General features: G+C 39.2%; 1 protein-coding gene across 1 annotated transcript; it reads left to right on the forward strand.

Annotated features, from left to right (window-relative positions):
* LOC18770829 (heavy metal-associated isoprenylated plant protein 45) lies at positions 13,242-14,269 on the forward strand. The gene is made up of 3 exons (XM_007202695.2): positions 13,242-13,331; positions 13,434-13,509; positions 13,772-14,269. Exons 1-3 carry the CDS (start codon positions 13,281-13,283, stop codon positions 14,092-14,094), a joined length of 450 nt encoding a protein of 149 aa, XP_007202757.2. The 5' UTR covers positions 13,242-13,280; the 3' UTR covers positions 14,095-14,269.

Here is an 18,865-nt window from a genome sequence, read left to right on the forward strand (position 1 = left end):
TTAAAACGCGTGGACGCTGGTGCGTGACAATCATTTGGAAGTTGGTGATCTGTGTCTTTTTGTGTTGATTTCCAGCAAAAAGTACACCTTTATTTGATCTTGTCATTTTCCGCTATGGAGAAGGTGCAAAGTGCACCAATGATGGGGAGCAAATAGTACCTACGAAGGAAGAAACTGATAATGAAGATGGGGATTCGAGTGATGATTCTAGTAACGATTCGAGTTATATTAGGTTGTTTTGTTAAAGGGTTTTATGTGTATGCTTTGCGATCTGTTAATAATGTGCTTATAGGTATGGGTTCATGGATTTTCTGTTTAATGGGTTCATGGATTACATTATCTGTTATGTTGAATTGGGAATGGATTTAATTTTGTCGTATCTTTTAATCACCCTATGTTATGTTGAATTGGGAATGGATTTATTGTTTTCATGCTTGGTTTCATGTATATGTTGGTTTCTTGCTTGGTTTCATATATATGTTGTGTTCTTAATGGGTTTTGGGTTCTTGAAAATAAACTGAGACACGACGCCTTTTTAGGCATACGACGACGATTACACGACGGTTTTTTTAAACTACCGTCGTTGTATTACTTATACACGACGGTTTTTTCATAAACCGTCGTTTGTATTACTTATATTAGACGATGTCTGTTGAAAATCCGTCGTCTATATATGCCAAATACATCTGTTTTTGTTTAAAACCCGTCGTCTCTGTTGTGTATTACTTGCTATTAGATCTTTGTATAATCTGCTATAGTGATGGTCATTGCCTGTATTTTCACTTTATTATAGATAATAGGTTATAGTGTCGGAGATGGATAAGTCATGGATGCACTCGGATAGAAGATCGAAGGCATATGAGTTTGGGGTGGAAGCATTTTTGAACTTTGCTGTAGAAAATCTTCTAACTACAACACATATCCGTTGTCCATGTGTTAAATGTGTTAATTTGAAGTTGTTTGGGGTTGGAATTATAAGGGATCACTTATACTTTAATGGAATTGACTAAAGCTATAAGAATTGGACATTTCACGGAGAACCTTGGGAAGCAACTACTAATGCTAGTAGAAATGTTGAAGAAGATGATGGCCATAGTAGGTACCGTTTTGTGTCTGAAGAAATTGATATGGATGATAATGATTTTGGTGATTTTGGTTCCGATCCGTATGAGTTTGCCAATGTGATTGGGGATGGAGATCAACCAGTGTACCCTGGTTGTAGAAAGTACACGAAGTTATCGGCATTAGTGAAGTTGTATAATTTGAAGGCAAAACATGGGATGAGTGATGTCTGTTTTACAGAATTATTGATACTTCAAGGCGATTTGCTTCCAGAAGGAAATACAATACCAACCTCTATGTATGAGGCTAAAAAGACTTTGTGTGCATTGGGGCTGAGTTATGAGAAAATGCACGCATGCCCCAATGATTGCATCTTGTATAGGAAGGAGTATGAGGATTCAACTAATTGTCCTACTTGTGGTATCTCAAGGTGGAAGGAAGGCAAAGATTCAATCTTGAAAGAGGGTGTGCCAGCGAAGGTGGTGTGGTATTTTCCTCCAATTCCAAGGTTTAAAAGGATGTTTCAATCACATGAGACAGCTAAGAGTTTGACTTGGCATGCTGCTAGAAAATCAATTGACGGTCAGATGTCTCATCCGGCGGATTCCCCGTCTTGGAAACTTCTTGATGATAAATGGCCTGAGTTTGGTAGTGAGCCGAGAAACTTGAGATTGGCTCTTTCATCTGATGGATTCAATCCCCACAGTTCTCTAAGTAGCAGATATAGTTGTTGGCCGGTTATCTTAGTTACATATAATCTCCCTCCATGGCTGTGCATGAAACGAAAGTTCATGATGTTAACCTTATTGATTTCCGGTCCTAAACAACCCGGAAATGATATAGACGTCTACTTGGAGCCTTTGATTGATGATTTAAAATCTTTGTGGGATGGGATTAGAGGAGTGTATGATGCACATAATGGAGAATACTTTACACTTAGAGCTGCATTAATGTGGACAATTAATGATTTCCCCGCCTATGGAAACTTATCTGGTTGTGTTGTTAAAGGATATAAAGCTTGTCCAATATGCGGCGATGATACACCTAGTCACAGGTTGAAAAATGGCCACAAAATTTGTTACATTAGGCATAGAAAATGGTTACCAATCAATCATCCATATAGGAGGCAACGTGCAGCTTTTAATGGGAAACCTGAATATGGCATACCTCCCGAGCCATTAACCGGAGAAGAAGTGCTGCATATGGTTGAAAATGGTGACAGAGTTTGTTGGAAGAAGAAATCAATATTCTTTGATCTCGAGTATTGGAAATACCTTCCTGTGAGGCATGCCCTAGATGTTATGCACATTGAGAAGAATGTTTGCGATAGTATCATTGGTACATTGCTGGAGATCCCTGGAAAAAATAAAGATGGGATTGCTGCTCGATTAGATTTATTGAACATGGGGGTCAAAACTGATTTGCAACCCGAGTATGGAGAAAGACGTACTCGTTTGCCTCCTGGGCCTTGGAATTTGTCAAGAGCAGAGAAGAGAGAGGTTTGCAATTCTTTCTATGGTATGAAGGTCCCTGAAGGTTATTCTTCAAATATTAAAAATCTTGTATCTTTACAAGATTCAAGACTTCTTGGCCTTAAATCACATGATTGTCATACCTTAATGCAACAATTGCTCCCTGTGGCAATTCGTTCTGTTTTGGAGAAGCCTGCAAGGTATGCAATAACTCGTTTGTGCTTCTTCTTCAATGCTATATGTGCAAAGACTGTTGATGTTTCCAAGCTAGATAAGTTGGAAGAAGATGTAATAGTTACTCTGTGTTTGCTTGAGAAGTACTTTCCCCCTTCATTCTTTGATATCATGGTTCATCTAGTAGTACATCTTGTCAGAGAAGTTCGTCTATGTGGGCCAGTATATTTTAGGTGGATGTATCCGTTTGAAAGATATATGAAAGTGCTGAAGGGGTATGTTCAGAATCGTACTCGTCCCGAAGGTTGTATTGCTGAGCGGTATATAGCTGAAGAAGCGGTAGAGTTTTGTACTCAGTATTTATCTGATGTTAGTACAGTTGGAGTGCCTTCAAGCTAAAAGATGGGACTTTCAAAGCCATTATCAGGTTGCACAGTGAGCGTAGTTGATCAGGACCTGTTGAATCAAGCACATCTATATGTCTTGGAGAATACGGAGGAAGTCCTACCTTATATCGAGTACGTATGAGTTTTATTCTTTAAGTTTCCATTTTAAATTATTTCTTATGTTTATCTTCTATATTTGGGACCGTAATGCTTGAATTTTTCGTGTCATGTAGGCAACATATGATCCACATCAAGACTGCTTATCCAAAATTTAGAAAGAGAACAAAGTGGCTGCAGGATAAGCACAATAGCACTTTCATTCAATGGCTACGCTTCAAGGTATATGTTGTTGAATAACATATTTCTCTTTTAATTTTCTTCTTATTTCTATGTTAGATTGAATTAAGATATGATTAATTTGCAGGTTCAAAGTGAACTTGAGGAAGACAATCATGGCGTATCAGAAAATTTAAGGTGGCTAGCAGCTGGTCCAAACATGGCAGTGCCATTATATAGGAGCTATCTTATTAAAGGTATTAAATTCAATATCAAGGCACAAGATGATGTGCGGACAACTCAAAATAGTGGAGTTTATTTACTTGCACATACTATGCAAGTTGCTAGTGCCAAGGATAAAAACTCAATTCTCTCAAATATGGGTTTCTATGGTGTCATTCAAGAAATTTGGGACCTTGACTACCAAAAGTTTACAATCCCAGTCTTTAGGTGTGATTGGATAGATAGTTCTGGTCTTGTAGTCGACGAACTTGGATTTACCCTTGTAGATTTGAGTAAAATTGGACATAGGAATGACCAATTTGTTTTGGCTTCTCAAGTCAAACAAATATTTTTTGTTGACGACCCGATGCATCGTGGTTGGTCGGTAGTGTTATCAATGCCTAATAGAGAATATAATGATGTTATTGGTGATGAAGTCTTAGGTGATGTGATAATTGAGTGTGAGCCATTTACTAGAGGGATGCCAAATGTTGACACATTTGATGAACTGGTGGGTGAGTTAGGTGGTCAAGATATTCGAGATGGGTGTGAAGATATATGGATTGAATGATGCTTATGTAATTGGCAGTGTATGACATTAATTTTGTAATATATTGTAATGTGATTTCTTCACTTTCTACGTTCAAATAAAACACGACGTTATTGTGAACCAGTTATTCAGCATATTTACCGACGTCTTAAAGCAACGTAACAATGAAGAACCACGACGCTATTGTGAAGCAATTATTCAGGATATCACGTCGGGGAAGGATTAAGAACCGCCATGTAATTCAAAATAACACGACTCCAATCCCATAATACCGACGTCTAAAAAACGAGATATATAATCTGAACGTTAAAAAATACGACGTCATCATACATTTTCCACGTCGCAAGTTCTTTTATAAACGAAGAGGAACGAAATGAATTCTGACGGTAATTCATTATAACTGCCGTCTAATATCAATTAAACGACGTTATTTGTAATACGGCTCTCATCATAATCAACGCCGTCTATATGTTCTGTAATACGGCTCTCATTTATTTGGAACCGACGTTGTTTAGAAGTTCAACGTCGTCTATATTAATAAGTTCGTCGTGAGTAATGAATACATATAAATACAACATCGACTATACAAATGGCACCGACGTTGTTTCCCATGTCAACGTCAACTATATAAATACATACGTCGTAAATAATGACACTGACAACTATTTCCACGTCATCTTTTTTAGAAAAATCGAAGTGGAAAATTTATTTCACGACGGTTGTTTGTAAATAAGAGACGTAGTAGATTTCAATAACGTCGTCTTCTTATGTATTTAAAGACGTCATATTTTTTCTTGTCGTAAAAATTATATTTAACGGCGTAGTGTTTTAGTTGTCGTCGTTGTATGTCTATCTTGCGGCCTTGTTCTTTTAATATGTGTCATATTTTTCCCTTTTAACGACGGTGATTTGTTTGAGTTGGTCGTCTATTCTCATCCTCGACTATTTTTTAGAACTTTAGCAGACTAAACACGTCTGTTTTTATTTGTTTTCGACATTGTTGTATTTAACAACGTCTAATATTTATCGTCGTTGTTTGTTTTTGAAAATAGGACGTATAAATTTTGTAATACGACTCTCATATATTTGTAACCGACGTTGTTTCGTTGTTCAACGTCTACTCTATAAATACATACGTCGTAAATAATGACACTGACAACTATTTCCACGTAATCTTTTATAGAAAAATCGAAGTGGAAAATTTATTTTACGACGGCTGTTTTTATATAGGCGACGTAGTAGGTATCAATAACGTCGTCTTCTAATGTATTTAAAGACGTCATATTTTTTATTGTCGTGAAAATGATATTTAACGGCGTTTTGTTTTAATTTTCGTCATTGTATGTCTATCTTGCGGCCTTGTTCTGTTAATATGTGTCATATTTTTCCTTTTTAACGACGGTTTTTTTAGAGAGTTGGTCGTCTATTCTCATCATCGACTGCTTTTTTAGATCTTTTTGCAGTACAAAGACGTCGTTTTGTATTTGTTGATGACGTTGTATATTTTAACAACGACGGTGATTTAGCGTCGTGGTTTATGAGGGAAAAGATGACGGTGGATTCCACGACCATTGAAAAACCGAATACACGACGGTGATTTACCGTCGTCTTTTTTCTTTTTTGTAGTAGTGGATTTTGTTTTGTATACAGATTCACTCTTTTGTAAATTTAGTAGTCGCTCTGATATTTTGCCCTAGACTGAGATTTGAACTGTTGGAATGTATATACATATGCTGGCAGTTGGTTGTATATATATACTTGTTTTGATAGGTGTAAATGTTTTGGTATTGAGCCAGTTACAAGGAAAACTCTGTCGATTTTTCGGTAGAAGTCAACCTTGTTATTTTATCGTCTTTTGTATAGAAGGGCAAATAGGTCATTTGTGCCCGACATTTGCCAGGTGTCGGACACGCGCAGGGTCTGACTCGGATTCCAAAGCGGAATTTGGATCGGGTCCTGTCAGCCAGCCTTATGTTCTCTCCGAGCCTTCACTGCCAGCCACATGCTCTTGATGAAGTTCTCAACCAAAGCTGGTGTGGGATATGTGAAGGGTGATCAACAAAAAAGCTAGGGAGTGTCACGCTGTGTCGCCTAAACAAAAAGGGAAGGAAAAGATGGAGATGTACGCCATCGAACGAGATGGGACAGACCATGCGGTCGAGCTCGACCCATGAGAAGGTACAAGTAAAAAACAAGCAATGCCAGGGGGAACTTAGAGAAAGTGCAAATCGATGATAATCATCCAGATTGGATCATCAAGATTGGCTCCCAATTACCACCTCAGATTCGTGATGACCTGACAAACTTCCTACATGAGGATGCTGAGGTCTTTGCATGTCGTATAAAGACATGCCAGAAATAGATCCTGAGATCATATCACATCGTCTAAGTATTGATCCCGCCTTCAAGTCGATAGGCCAGAAATGTCGAGCTTACGATGCAGAATGGTACGCTATCATGAAAGAAGAAGTGGACAAGCTCACAAAGATTGGTTTCATTCGTGAGGTCAACTATCCAAGTTTGTTGGCCAATGTGGTCATGGTGAGGAAGACACTTGTAAAATGGCAGGTTGACCTAGTACTCCACAAGGTCATGCTTGCTACTCGCAAACCTGCAGATGGAAGCTTGGGACCGACCTGGGAACTGCCTTACCGAGTCATTGACATTGTACGCCCTAGTGCCTATCGATTAAGGGATCTCAAGGGAGCAAATTTGCCTCATCCTTGGAATGCTGAGCATTTAAAGAAGTATTACCAGTGAGTTCATCTTGAGCACCATGGTATGCTCGGATGTGTGGGATTCCATCATTTGATCAGCGAATCGAAATTTTGCCCATTATGTGAATTTTGGGTTTATTGTGATCGAACCGTAAGATCGTTTCCATTTCAAGTTATGTGGTTCATCCTATTATTAGGATCGTGTAGGAACTTGCGGCATAATTGGATTCGGACATTCTGCGTCCTCAATCTAGGGTTTTAACCATTGCTTGTTGCCCGATCGTGCAATAATTGACGATCTGACCATCGGATTATAACCAACAAAACTGGTGGATTATTGTGGGCCTATATGAACTTTTGGATTGGAGAATATAGGTCATGGGGCCCACAGGCCAAGCTGACCTAGATGGTGGGCCTAGCTGGCCCAATCGGGGCCAATTGGTTAAGAGGTGTTTATAATTAGGTTGTTTGTTTTAAAATGGTACTATGCTATGAGATTTTTATTAACTGTTTATGAAGTATTATTCTATCGCTTTTAATTTCCAAGTATGATATATTTATGTTTTATTGTGTGGATTTGGGTTGAGTTGATTTTAAATGGTTGGTTATGTGTTTATTCTTTTATATATATATGCGTGTGTATGTGTGTGTGTGTGTGTGTGTTAAATGTTTTGAAACTGGATTGTGTTGCCTTCCGAAATACTGATGTCTTCAGACATCCCAATTGCCTTTGGAAAAATGGTTGCCTTTAGGAATACTGATGTCTTCCGACATCCTGAATGCCTTTGAAAATATTGATGTCTTTGGACATCCCAGTTGCCTTTGGGAAATAAAGGTGTCTTCAGATAACTCAGTTGCCTTTGAAAAGCTCTACTCACGTATGACATTGCCCCACGAGTATCGGGGATGCTCGAATCGTGTGGTATTAGGATTTGCGTTCTCAGGTTGAGTATATCTCCCTGAGCTCTGCTAGGATATGCTTTCTCAGGTTGAGTATATCTCCCTAAGTGCTGCTAGGATTGGTTCTCAGGTTGACCATTTGTACCTAAATTCTGCTAGGATGTGTCACACATGTGGAGTACTTAGAATTGATGGATTATGTTTAGGGGTACACCTATGTAGAGAACAGTGTAGTACTGATATTTTTTGTATAGTTAACAGGATATGCTTTGCCACCTTGCTTATGTTATCTGCACAAGGTTGGCCAGGATCCCCAGTCACTTGCTCGACTTGTGCAAATAGGTGGTTGGCTAGTTTCCCTCCTTTCCCGGTTGCCTTCACATTTAATGATATTTCCCATATACCCCTTGGTGGATAATAGCAAGATATATGCACACACGAACGGTTGCAGGTATGGTTTTCAAGTAAAAGGTTTGGTTACACATGTGTTTGGATGTACAATGATAAATTGATTGAATAGATAGGTACATAATTTCAGGACATGACATTCAATTTATAGCTTGTTGAAATTAAGTAAAGAATGATTCTAGAATTTGATTGTTGGTTTCACCTTGAACATTTATGTATTATCTTAATCGTGATTTATGGTAGAAAAAACTACGTGTGGCTTGATTCTTCAGTAAGGGTACGTAGGCAACCTAGGCTAACCTAAGTGCAGTAGCAAATTTAGGCTTTGTTTATTTTGTTAGTTGTCAAGATGGTTTTGCTGACTTTTATGTTGGTAAAGAGGGGCTTGAAGCCCATTGAAACTTTTGCTAATTGGTGTGCGGTTTATATCTTGTGTCTGCTGAACGCTTGGGAAGTAAATTGTGTTTGTTACGCAGGTAGATTTTTTGGGGTTAGAGCCTTTTTTAAGGGAGACTCTGCCTATTTTCTAGTAGAAGTCAAAGCCTAAAGTTGTTTTAGAATTAGAGTAAGAAGGGCATTTTAGTAATTTGGACCGACACATGCCTGGTGTCAGATTGGGCGAGGGTTCGTCACGAATTCCAAAGAGGAATTCGGGACGGGTCCTTTCATCCAAAGATCATTTACGTATTGCGAATGGTTGTGGACGGGAGGATTGGGAATTCAAGCAGCGAATCACTTGACGTTGTTAGCACAATCGAGGCGACGCTCAGAAACGTGGGTGATTTGTGTGATGTCACCCAGTGTCTGTTCTATTTCAATTTCTTTTTTCTGTTTGGTATTTTTGTGTATGTACTGCTGTCCTCATTAGTTTTCTTCTCATGAAAGACCATTTTATTCGAACCAAAAAAAACATTATATCTAGGATTAAAGGTTCTTTAATTTTTTTATTGAAAGGAAGAAGACTGGTTCTTGAGAAATTGAAGAGAATTAAAAAATACAGTAAGAGGAAAGACTAAATGTCTGTTAAGTAAATGTTAATTAGTTCAATTAGGGTAATATTATTTTTAAATTATATGTCCACTTTATATACCTTGGATGAAATTTTAATTGAGGTGGCATATGGAGAAGACAGGTCAAGCATATTACAATAGAAAAAAATCAAAGCATAGAAGCCAGATCCTCCAAATGGACCAGAAAATACAACATTTGTCAAGACGCGCGCAGTGCGCAGATGTGTATTTGGGAACAATAGATTCAATCACTTGCATTACCTGATAGCAATGAGCATCTGAAAGGTTATTGGTGACAGGACTCGATCCAAATTCCGCTTTGGAATCCGAGCCGCTGTGCGTGTCGGACACCTGGTGGATGTCGGGCACGAATGACCTAATTGCCCTTCTATACAAAGTACGATAAAATAACAAGGTTGATTTCTACCGAAAAATCAACAGAGTTTCCCTTGTAACTGGATCAATACCAAAACATTTACACATGCCAAACAAGTATATATATATACAACCAACTGCCAGCATACATATATATATACATTCCAACAGTTACATTCTAAGTCTAGGGCAAATTATTAGAGCGACTACTAAGAAGTTACAAAGGAGTCAATCCTTTTACAAAACAAAAAGTCCTACATCAAAAGAAAGGCACGGAAGGTGGAAAACGGCTCGGTGGTGGATTCCTGTGCACGCCTACTGCCTAAGGGGGCAAAACATTAAAAAGGGTGAGTGGACCCAAAAACAAAGTTTAGAAAATAACATAAGAACATACTAACCCCACTGTAAAAATAGTTATACAAACTACATTATTCTCTTTCTTTCTGAAATCAATACACTCATATAATTATACATGTATATAAGCCAAGCATACTCATGGTTAACATTAATTTCTTAAGGCATTGAAAACAGTTTAAAACTACCACCTAGGTGTACCCTTTATTTCCGTCAATTCCTTATATTCGTCAATTCCTTGTATCACCATGGATGATACGTACTCGCAAGTCTCAGTGACATAAGGTCAGTCCAAGCCGCAACTCGCAGGAGTCAGGGAACCGTAGTCCACCTGATCTGCATTACTCGCTCCACACTGAATTTCTGTAACCTCTAAAATTCTGCTGCCATTTATATGATAATTAACTAGAATTTCTTTTCTTATATCCGTTAAAGGGTATTCCACTCGGCAACATGCAAAATAAAATATTTAAAAGCATATAACAGCTTATAAAACGCTAATCTTTGAATAAAACTTATTCAAGATCAATAACTGTAACTGAAACTGAACTGCTTAAATTCATTTATAAAAACAAAGAGTCCACTCACTGGTAGTCCGTGCTCGCTGGACCTCTTGAAGGTCCCTCCTGCGGGTCAACTAGTGCTCGGGTGCCTAATTCAATGACCATAATATTCTATTAATACAATATAGTATTAATTTAAAAATCTTGACCCCCAGCTCCTAGAAGTACGTGTGTCAAATTAAAGTGGTTCCTGTGGCCATAAAAGCTTTCCTTCCACTTGGGATAGTTTAGCAGTATCTTGGGACTCAAAAAGCGCTAAAGTCCCAAACAGTCAACCCGGGGCCTCGCGGGTCCATCATCTTGCAATTATGATCCGGAAGCCTCCAAAGGTTCCAATATACCTAGGACACATGTCCCAAGGGTTTGGTCTCGATTGGACGGTCGGATTGATCACGATTGTACAATCGCATAATTTCTCCAAAGGTTCGCGATTTCGGAGTATCCGGAACTCCGATTCATGATCCGTCGAATCCTTCAAGATTATGAAATTGTCTAGAGTAACATATCTAAAAAAGATTACGATCCAACGGCTCAACAATATTAAACCCAGAAATCGCACAATATGTAAAATCCGTTCGAGGCTCAAACGGTATCCAAATTGCGATCCGCGAATTCCTACGCGCTCGTGACAACCTAAGGATCTCATCGAGACATAGTGTCACTTCACTACCCTCGCCCACGCGCCTCCACACGCTCCGGCAGCGCTGGGTGTCCAAAGCGATTACGTATCGCGGGAAAATCTGAAAACCACGGCTCCAAACTCCTATCCTAGGTATAACACCCTATTTGGAACTACTTTTATTCTTGGACCTACCCCAAAAACTGACCGGAAGTGGCCGAAATCGAGATCCCAAAACTGTCCAAATTTCCAATTCGAAAATCAATTATCTACTCTGAGACTCGATTGAATCCTACCCAACAGGCAGCTAGAACAGCTCGAGAGGTTCAAAATCCATACTTGGATCGTCCGATTTGGTGGCCGAACGACGGAGATCGACGGCCGTGAAGTTTCTGTCAAAACCGCTTGGATTTCTGCAATTTTCGGCCAGCATTGGCGGTTCCAGCGACTGAGGTTGGTCTAAAAAGGAAGAGGAGGTGACAGCGGTTCGAATGGGTCCAATTCTGGCGTAAGTGGTGGTCGGTGGTGGCGACGGCGCCACAAAAATCCGATCGAGGGGGGAGGGTGTTCTCGACGGGAGAGAGAGAGAGAGAGAGAGAGAGAGAGAGAGAGAGAGAGAGAGAGAGAGAGAGAGAGAGAGAGAGAGAAACTGAGGGAGAAGAGAGAGAAGTGAGGTTTTTGTAAAAATCTGATTTTTTTTTTCAAATTACCGTTTTGTCCCTCAGAGTATTTTTAACCTTTTTTTTTTGTTAAAGCTCCGATTCGAGTCCACTTTGTGTCTACGAACTCATTTCGTCGTGCTCTACGCAACGGTGTGTGTGGAATTGTCAAATTCCTTCTCGGTTAAAAAGTCAACCTTTCGTTAATAAATTATTCCAAGGGTAAAATTGTCTTTTCCTCTTAATAAATTAATAATTAACTATTAATTTAGATTTGGGTTATTACAATTGGGTTACAATCAATGATCGGCTATCGAATTGAAAGTTATATATCCATGACATTGAAACATAATGTGCCAACAAGATGATATTGTGAAAGCTAAAATTCTGATAGCGTAGGCAGAAGTCAGTTGCCAAATTGTCCTGCAAAAAAAAACATTCCTTTACTCTCATGCTCCTGCTTCGGTCCCTAAAAATCAACTTGCACACCTACCAACTAAGAAAAAGAATAAGGATATATATAATATATAAATTGAAATGTGACAATTGTACGCGTCGTTTATTAAAGCATATGCTCTTTATTAAACGTGGGTTAGGTTAGCTCTTCTTCTTCTTTTTTTCTTTCCCTCGCGTGCAACAATTAATTCTTTCTTTTTTGAACAAAATCACAACATAATCTTTAGAAGATGCAAGCAGTTCCTGGAAATTAATATTGTGATCAGAATCAAAGAGCATAAGTGAGGGCTTCTAGTTTTAAGGGAAAAATATAAAAAGAAAAAATAAATAAATAGAAAGTCCCATATAATAATTGGCTTCACTCACTCCTTATAATATCGAGGCATTTTGTATAAAACCTCATACTTGCTAAACAGGTGGTTAAGTTGGAGACAATATTGATGTTGCTAGTAGTGGGCCAAGAATCCGTCCCTCCGATTAACAAAAAAGAAAAAAAAAGGGAAAAACATATCCTTCAACAAATTAGAATTAAGGCTTATGCTCTCTTCTAATTAGCTTGTAAAAGGTATCCATATATAATGAGGATATATAAGGAACCAATCTGAGTATATATTCCAAAATTGACAACTGTTTCGACATATTGGCCATTTTTATATTCTCTTGTACTTTTCAATATATTTTCGTTACAAGAGCAAAATCCGAGCTAGAAATATAAAAATTTAGAATACTGTACTATAAATTGAGGAAATAAATTGGGCATTTTGTGATAAAGATAATGCAAACCGTGAAAGTTATCGGATATGATATATCTCCTTGGCCAGAGGTAGCTAGATTGAGAGAGATGATGAAGATTATTGCTTAGAAATGTTGTATATGGAATATTTCAAAAGAAAATGTATTGGAACTTTTAGCAAGCAAATATGAGGCTTGAACCACAAGCCAAGAATTATATACACATATCACATTAAAGTAGCTTTTTGAGTTGAGAAGGTATATATTATGAGAGGCAAAGATCTCTCGAAGGGACGTCTAATAAAATCAAACAACAGATTGTGCATATATCTAAAGCCAAGCATTATGTTTCGTTGGCGAAATGGCAAGTCCACGCAATTATCTAATGCTATGTCTGTAAGTGCTATCCAGTATATGTAGGTTCTCTAATACTTGTATCTAATTATATAATTTGATTTAGGTCTTCATGTTTTTGTGTTTCTTTCATTTGCCTGATAGATTGTGGAACTTTTGGTGCATATGGATTGTGAAGGATGCGAAAAAAGGATACGAAGAGCGATTTCGAAAATAGAGGGCAAGAATATTTATAATTCATTTTTGTTTCATCCATCTCCTTAATTAGTTTGATGCTTTCATATTTCTCCCTTTCCTTTTTTATTATTTTTATTTTTGGATTTTTCTTTGGCAATATTCAGTTAGAACTTATATTTCTTTGGCAAATTCCTGGCTCTGCTCCTGTATAATATAATTCTTCATTAGTTAATTACTTGTCATTTACATTCATATCTGTATGTGTAATGATGAGAATATAATATTGCATGCATGCATAAGTGCAGGTGTGGATAGCTTAGAAATAGACATGGATAAGCAAAAGGTGACGGTGACGGGGTATGTGGATCAGCGGAAGGTGTTGAAGGTTGTAAGAAGAACAGGAAGGAAAGCGGAGTTTTGGCCCTTCCCATACGACACCGAATACTATCCGTATGCATCTCAATACTTAGACGAGTCCACGTATTCGTCTTCGTATAACTACTACATGCACGGCTCTAACGAAAGCGTACATGGCTACTTCCCGGACCCTTTATACTCAACCGTCGCCGATCAAACTGTACATCTCTTCAGTGACGACAATGTTCATGCATATTGCACCCTTATGTGATCATCCACTCACTCACTCTGCTAGCTTCTTAATTTTCAAATTAGTCATCCAAAAATGTTTTCAATTTAATTTGCTGCAGAAAAATTTATATGTACATGGGTGACAGTGTATGTGTATAGTAAAATTTGGCACATGACACGAAGTAAATTCTGGAGCAATGGTTTTTCTTTGTCACCAAAGCAATAGCCACGTATGATGCATGTCCCATTCTTTAATTGGCGTTCAGGGCCACCCTAGAGATGGGCACTGAGCATTGGCGGATTCAAATTTTTTTTTAGCGAAGGTGCAATATTGATTAAGTATGAAAAATGATTTTTTAAAATAATTATTTTCTCAAGATAATTTTTGGCGGCTTTTATTCCTTACACATCAAATAAGAAAACTTGATTTTATGGGATTTTAGTATGAAGTATATATTAACTTAATGAGCCATCATTTTTAGTCTAAATCGTATTTTGCACTAAAACTGATTTTTCATACTTTGATTTGGTGGGAATTTGATCTTCTAGTATTTTTATTTGAATCCAAATGGAGGGTACTTCCTTATTTACATTGTAAAGTGAAGTAAATGTCTTTGTCCTTTTACTTTCATTTATTTTTATATTACTCCATTTACTTAAATGTTGAAAATGGAAATAAAGTAATATGTACACAAGTTGAGCAAAAAGGCAATTTGAAGCACCTATAATGGTTTTTCCGACGCAATATTAGGAGGAAAACCTATAAATTTCCAATGGATAATTAGTCCGTTTTGGGTGAGAAAAATCCACAAAACATTATTTGGTGAAATAACCATAGAGCCATGCGTGTTTAACCCGCAAAGCAAATTTCCATGCTTAGTCCACCGAAAATGAAGGCTTGGGTGTTTAACCCATCAACAGCTCATCGATGATATTCATCGAAGTTATGAATGCTTTTGAGCATTCATATGTTCTTGTTGCCATCAAACACGAGGAAATCAGGCTTTTATCTGGTTCCAGCACCATGAACAAGGCAAAGAAATATCATTAGAAAGTCTCAAGCAAACAACATAAAGCTATGAGATTTCTATGATGACAATGATCCACCAACAAAACAAAAATAATGCAATTCCCTTTGTTGACCCATGGCCGTGAAGAAGTCACAAAGAAGAGCTCACTTGATGCACACCAGATGAGGCGAAGGCAAGGCTCAAGAAAACTAACTTGTTCCAATTGTTGATGTAGCTAGCAATTAAAAGCTGTGCAGTGTCTTCTAGAAGAAAGGCCTAATTGAACTTGATTTGCTGCACAATGACGCTCTCATCATAAGCATCCAAATTGCATAAGCCATGATAGAGCGAATTCATGTTGATGAGGGCAGAGCGGCCAATATCCTACAACTTTCGGTAGTCCAGCAAATAGGCATGGAGGCCAAGATTAACAAGCCAGGTTGCTAATTGGCTTCAATGGAGCAACCTCGATCATTATAAGAATGAGCTCAATATCTACTCTCCACTAGTGATCAGTGCGTAGACATTCATGATAATCGACGAGGTCTCCTCCTACAATGGCATCCTAGGCAGACCATTGTTTGGGAAGATCAAGCCATCACTTTTGCCACGTACTAGAAAATTCGATACCTAATCCTTAGGAGGAGTGTCGGGCAGATCGACAACAATTAAGCAATGGTGAGAAGATGCTTAGCTCAAGGGTTGAAGAACAGCAAGCAAGCACAATTCATACAGGTAAGCCAGACAGAACAAGTAGGGCAGGAAGCAGATCCCATTCCTGACAGTTGAGCAGACCAAAAGGGAAATGGAATAGCCATCCCTCAATAGCAATTAAAGAGCCAGGACCAAGACGAAGGAATCTGTCTGGAGGTTTCTCCTAAAGAAGAATGGAAGCTCGAGGAGGACATTGAGCTAGTACCCTTTGATCCTAACATGCCAGATAGAAAAGTGTGTATCGGCTTATGCCTAGGCCCAGAAGAGAAGGTGAAGTTGACCACCTTCCTCCAGAACAACAAAGACGTGTTTGTATGGTCACCATTTGACATGTCATGCATTGATCTGCAGATCATCTGCCATTGCCTTCATGTCAACCCAGCTAGCAGACCAGTAGCGTAGAAAAGACGCAACTTGACGCAACTTTGCTCCCGAGCAAGTTGCCATCATTGAAGCCAAGATTAACAAACTCTTAGCTATCGACTTCATTGAAGAAGTCTCTTACTCGAAATGGCTAGCCAACATTGTTCTGGTGGAGAAGAAAGACCAAGGCAAGTGGAAAGTGTATGTGGACTACACCGACCTTAACAAGGCATGCCCGAAGGACAACTTTCCACTACCAATAATTGATCAGCTAGTAGATTCAACTTTTGGTAACCAACTGCTCAGCTTCATGGACACCTACTCCTGCTACAATCAATTCATGATGCACGAAGACGATAAAGCAAAGACCTCCTTCATCATCGAAATGGGTATATGCTACTACAAAGTCATGCCGTTTGGGTTTTCAAGGAGCAGATGGGCAAGACTATGGAAGTTTACGTAGATGACATGGTAGTCAAAGAGGCATCGAAGCACATCCGAATCAAATAAAGGTCATCATCAACATGAACTTGCCTGCCACAATGAAAGAGATACAAAGTATGACGGCTAGAGTAGCAACTCTTAACCGATTTCTTTCAAGATATATCGACAAGTGCATGCCATTCTTCAAAGCTTTGAAGAAAGGATAAAGAGACAAGTGGGATGAAGAGTGCGAAGTAGCTTTTCAAAACTTGAAGACCAACCTCACTTCAGCTCCCCTGCTCTCAAAATCCGTATCAGGCGAAGATTTGTTTATCTACCGGGCAGTGTCCAACTAAGTAGTTAGCGTAGCTCTTATCCGAGAAGAGTTGTGGGCACAACATCCAGTATTCTACACGTCAAAAAACCTCCTCGATGCAAAGACTCACTATCTGAAAATGGAGAGGCTCATTTTGCTCCTTGTAGTTCCCTTGAGAAAGTTAAGACCCTACTACCAAGCTCACCGAATCATTGTCATGACATAATTTCTTTTGAGATCGATTCTGCAGAGTCCCGACGCTTCCCAGCTACTCATGAAATGGGCTATCGAATTGAGTCAATATGACCTCCTTTACAAGCTGAAGATTGCTATAAAAGCCCATGCTCACCGAATCATCGTTATGACAGAATTTCTTTTGAGATCGATTCTGCAGAGTCCCGACGCTTCCCAGCTACTCATGAAATGGGCTATCGAATTGAGTCAATATGACCTCCGTTACAAGCTGAAGATTGCTATAAAAGCCCATGCTTTAGCAGATTTTATTGCAGAATTCACTCCATCTGTAGATGAAGAAGGGAAGCTAGTCGGCAGACACAAGGAAAGTAAGAGAGCAGAAGAGACCTCCTCCGCCAAATCTGACATTCCCAAAGACATGTGGCAATTGCACGTAGACGGAGTGACAAATCACAAGGGAGTGGGAGCAGACGTCTTTATAATCACCTCGGAAGGAACCTTATTAGAGCAAGCCATCAGATTGGGCTTTCCAGCCTCAAACAATGAAGCTGAGTATGAGGCATTGCTGGCTAGCCTACGCGCAACAGAGGAGCTGTTGATCAAGAGGTTTGCCATATATTCAGATTCCCAGTTGATCACTAATCAAGCTTAAGGGAGTACATGGTGAAGCACTCAATGGTGATCCAGTACCTAGACAAAGTCCAAGAACTTTTGAAAGCATTCCCTACCTTCACCATCCAACAAGTTCCCCGGGTAGAGAACACACATGTAGATGCGCTAGCAAGCCTAAGATAAGAGTTAGACACCTAGTTCATACGCTATATTTCGATCGAGCACCTTGATCAGCTAAGCATTGAAGACACAGAGCAGTTGGACCTGATGCAGATCAACTAGCTGGCAAGACCCCATCATTGACTACGTGGTGAACACAAATTTTCCAAGAGAGAAGTTCGAGACCGGGAAAATAAAGCAGAAAGCGGCAAGATACTATATGAAGGACAACAAGCTTGTTCGAAGATCATATTCCGGTCCTCATCTCACCTGCATCAATTTCCAGAAACTCTCGAAGTGCTATGCAAAATCCACAATGGCGAATGTGGAAATCACACTGGGGGCAGGTTACTAGTCTAGAAGGCACTTAGGATAGGCCATGACTCTACGGAGTATGTCAAAAGATGTGATTAATGCCAGCACTACAAGCTAGTCCTGAGCTTACCAGTTGAAGTATAGCACCCATAGAACAGCCCATGGCCATTCATGCAATGGGCCATTGATTTAGTAAATCCCATGCCGTTAGCACCTGCCAAGAAAGACATGATGATCGTCGCCACCGACTATGTTAGTAAATGGATCGAGGCCAAAGCTCTTTCCTCTACTAAAGAAGCCGACATGGAGCGGTTTATCTAGAAGAACATCATTTGCTGGTTTGGCTGCCAGCAGTCGCTGGTCACCAAAAATGGGTCATAGTTCATTGCTAAGCAGATTAACGCGCTCTTTGCAAAGTTGTTTGGGCCTAATTTGACAAACCCAGTCCAAGAGATCAAAAGCCCATATCAATTTTGGATAGCCACCAAAATATACACTTAGCCCAATGCTGGAGGCCCATATGGATGAGGCAGAGTCAGACCCAGGCAGTATGAACTAAAATTGGAATCGAAAGCCCAAATTCAAAGAAAGCCCAGCCCAGAACCTATCCCACCACGAGAATGACTCAGGCTTGGCATGTTCAAAGTGAAGAAAGATGAAGCCCAAGAAGAGAAACAGACCCATGTGACTTCCTGACTTTGAAA

Source organism: Prunus persica, chromosome G7 (genome assembly GCF_000346465.2).
Source record: "Prunus persica cultivar Lovell chromosome G7, Prunus_persica_NCBIv2, whole genome shotgun sequence".
In the NCBI taxonomy this organism is placed as follows: Eukaryota; Viridiplantae; Streptophyta; class Magnoliopsida; order Rosales; family Rosaceae; genus Prunus; species Prunus persica.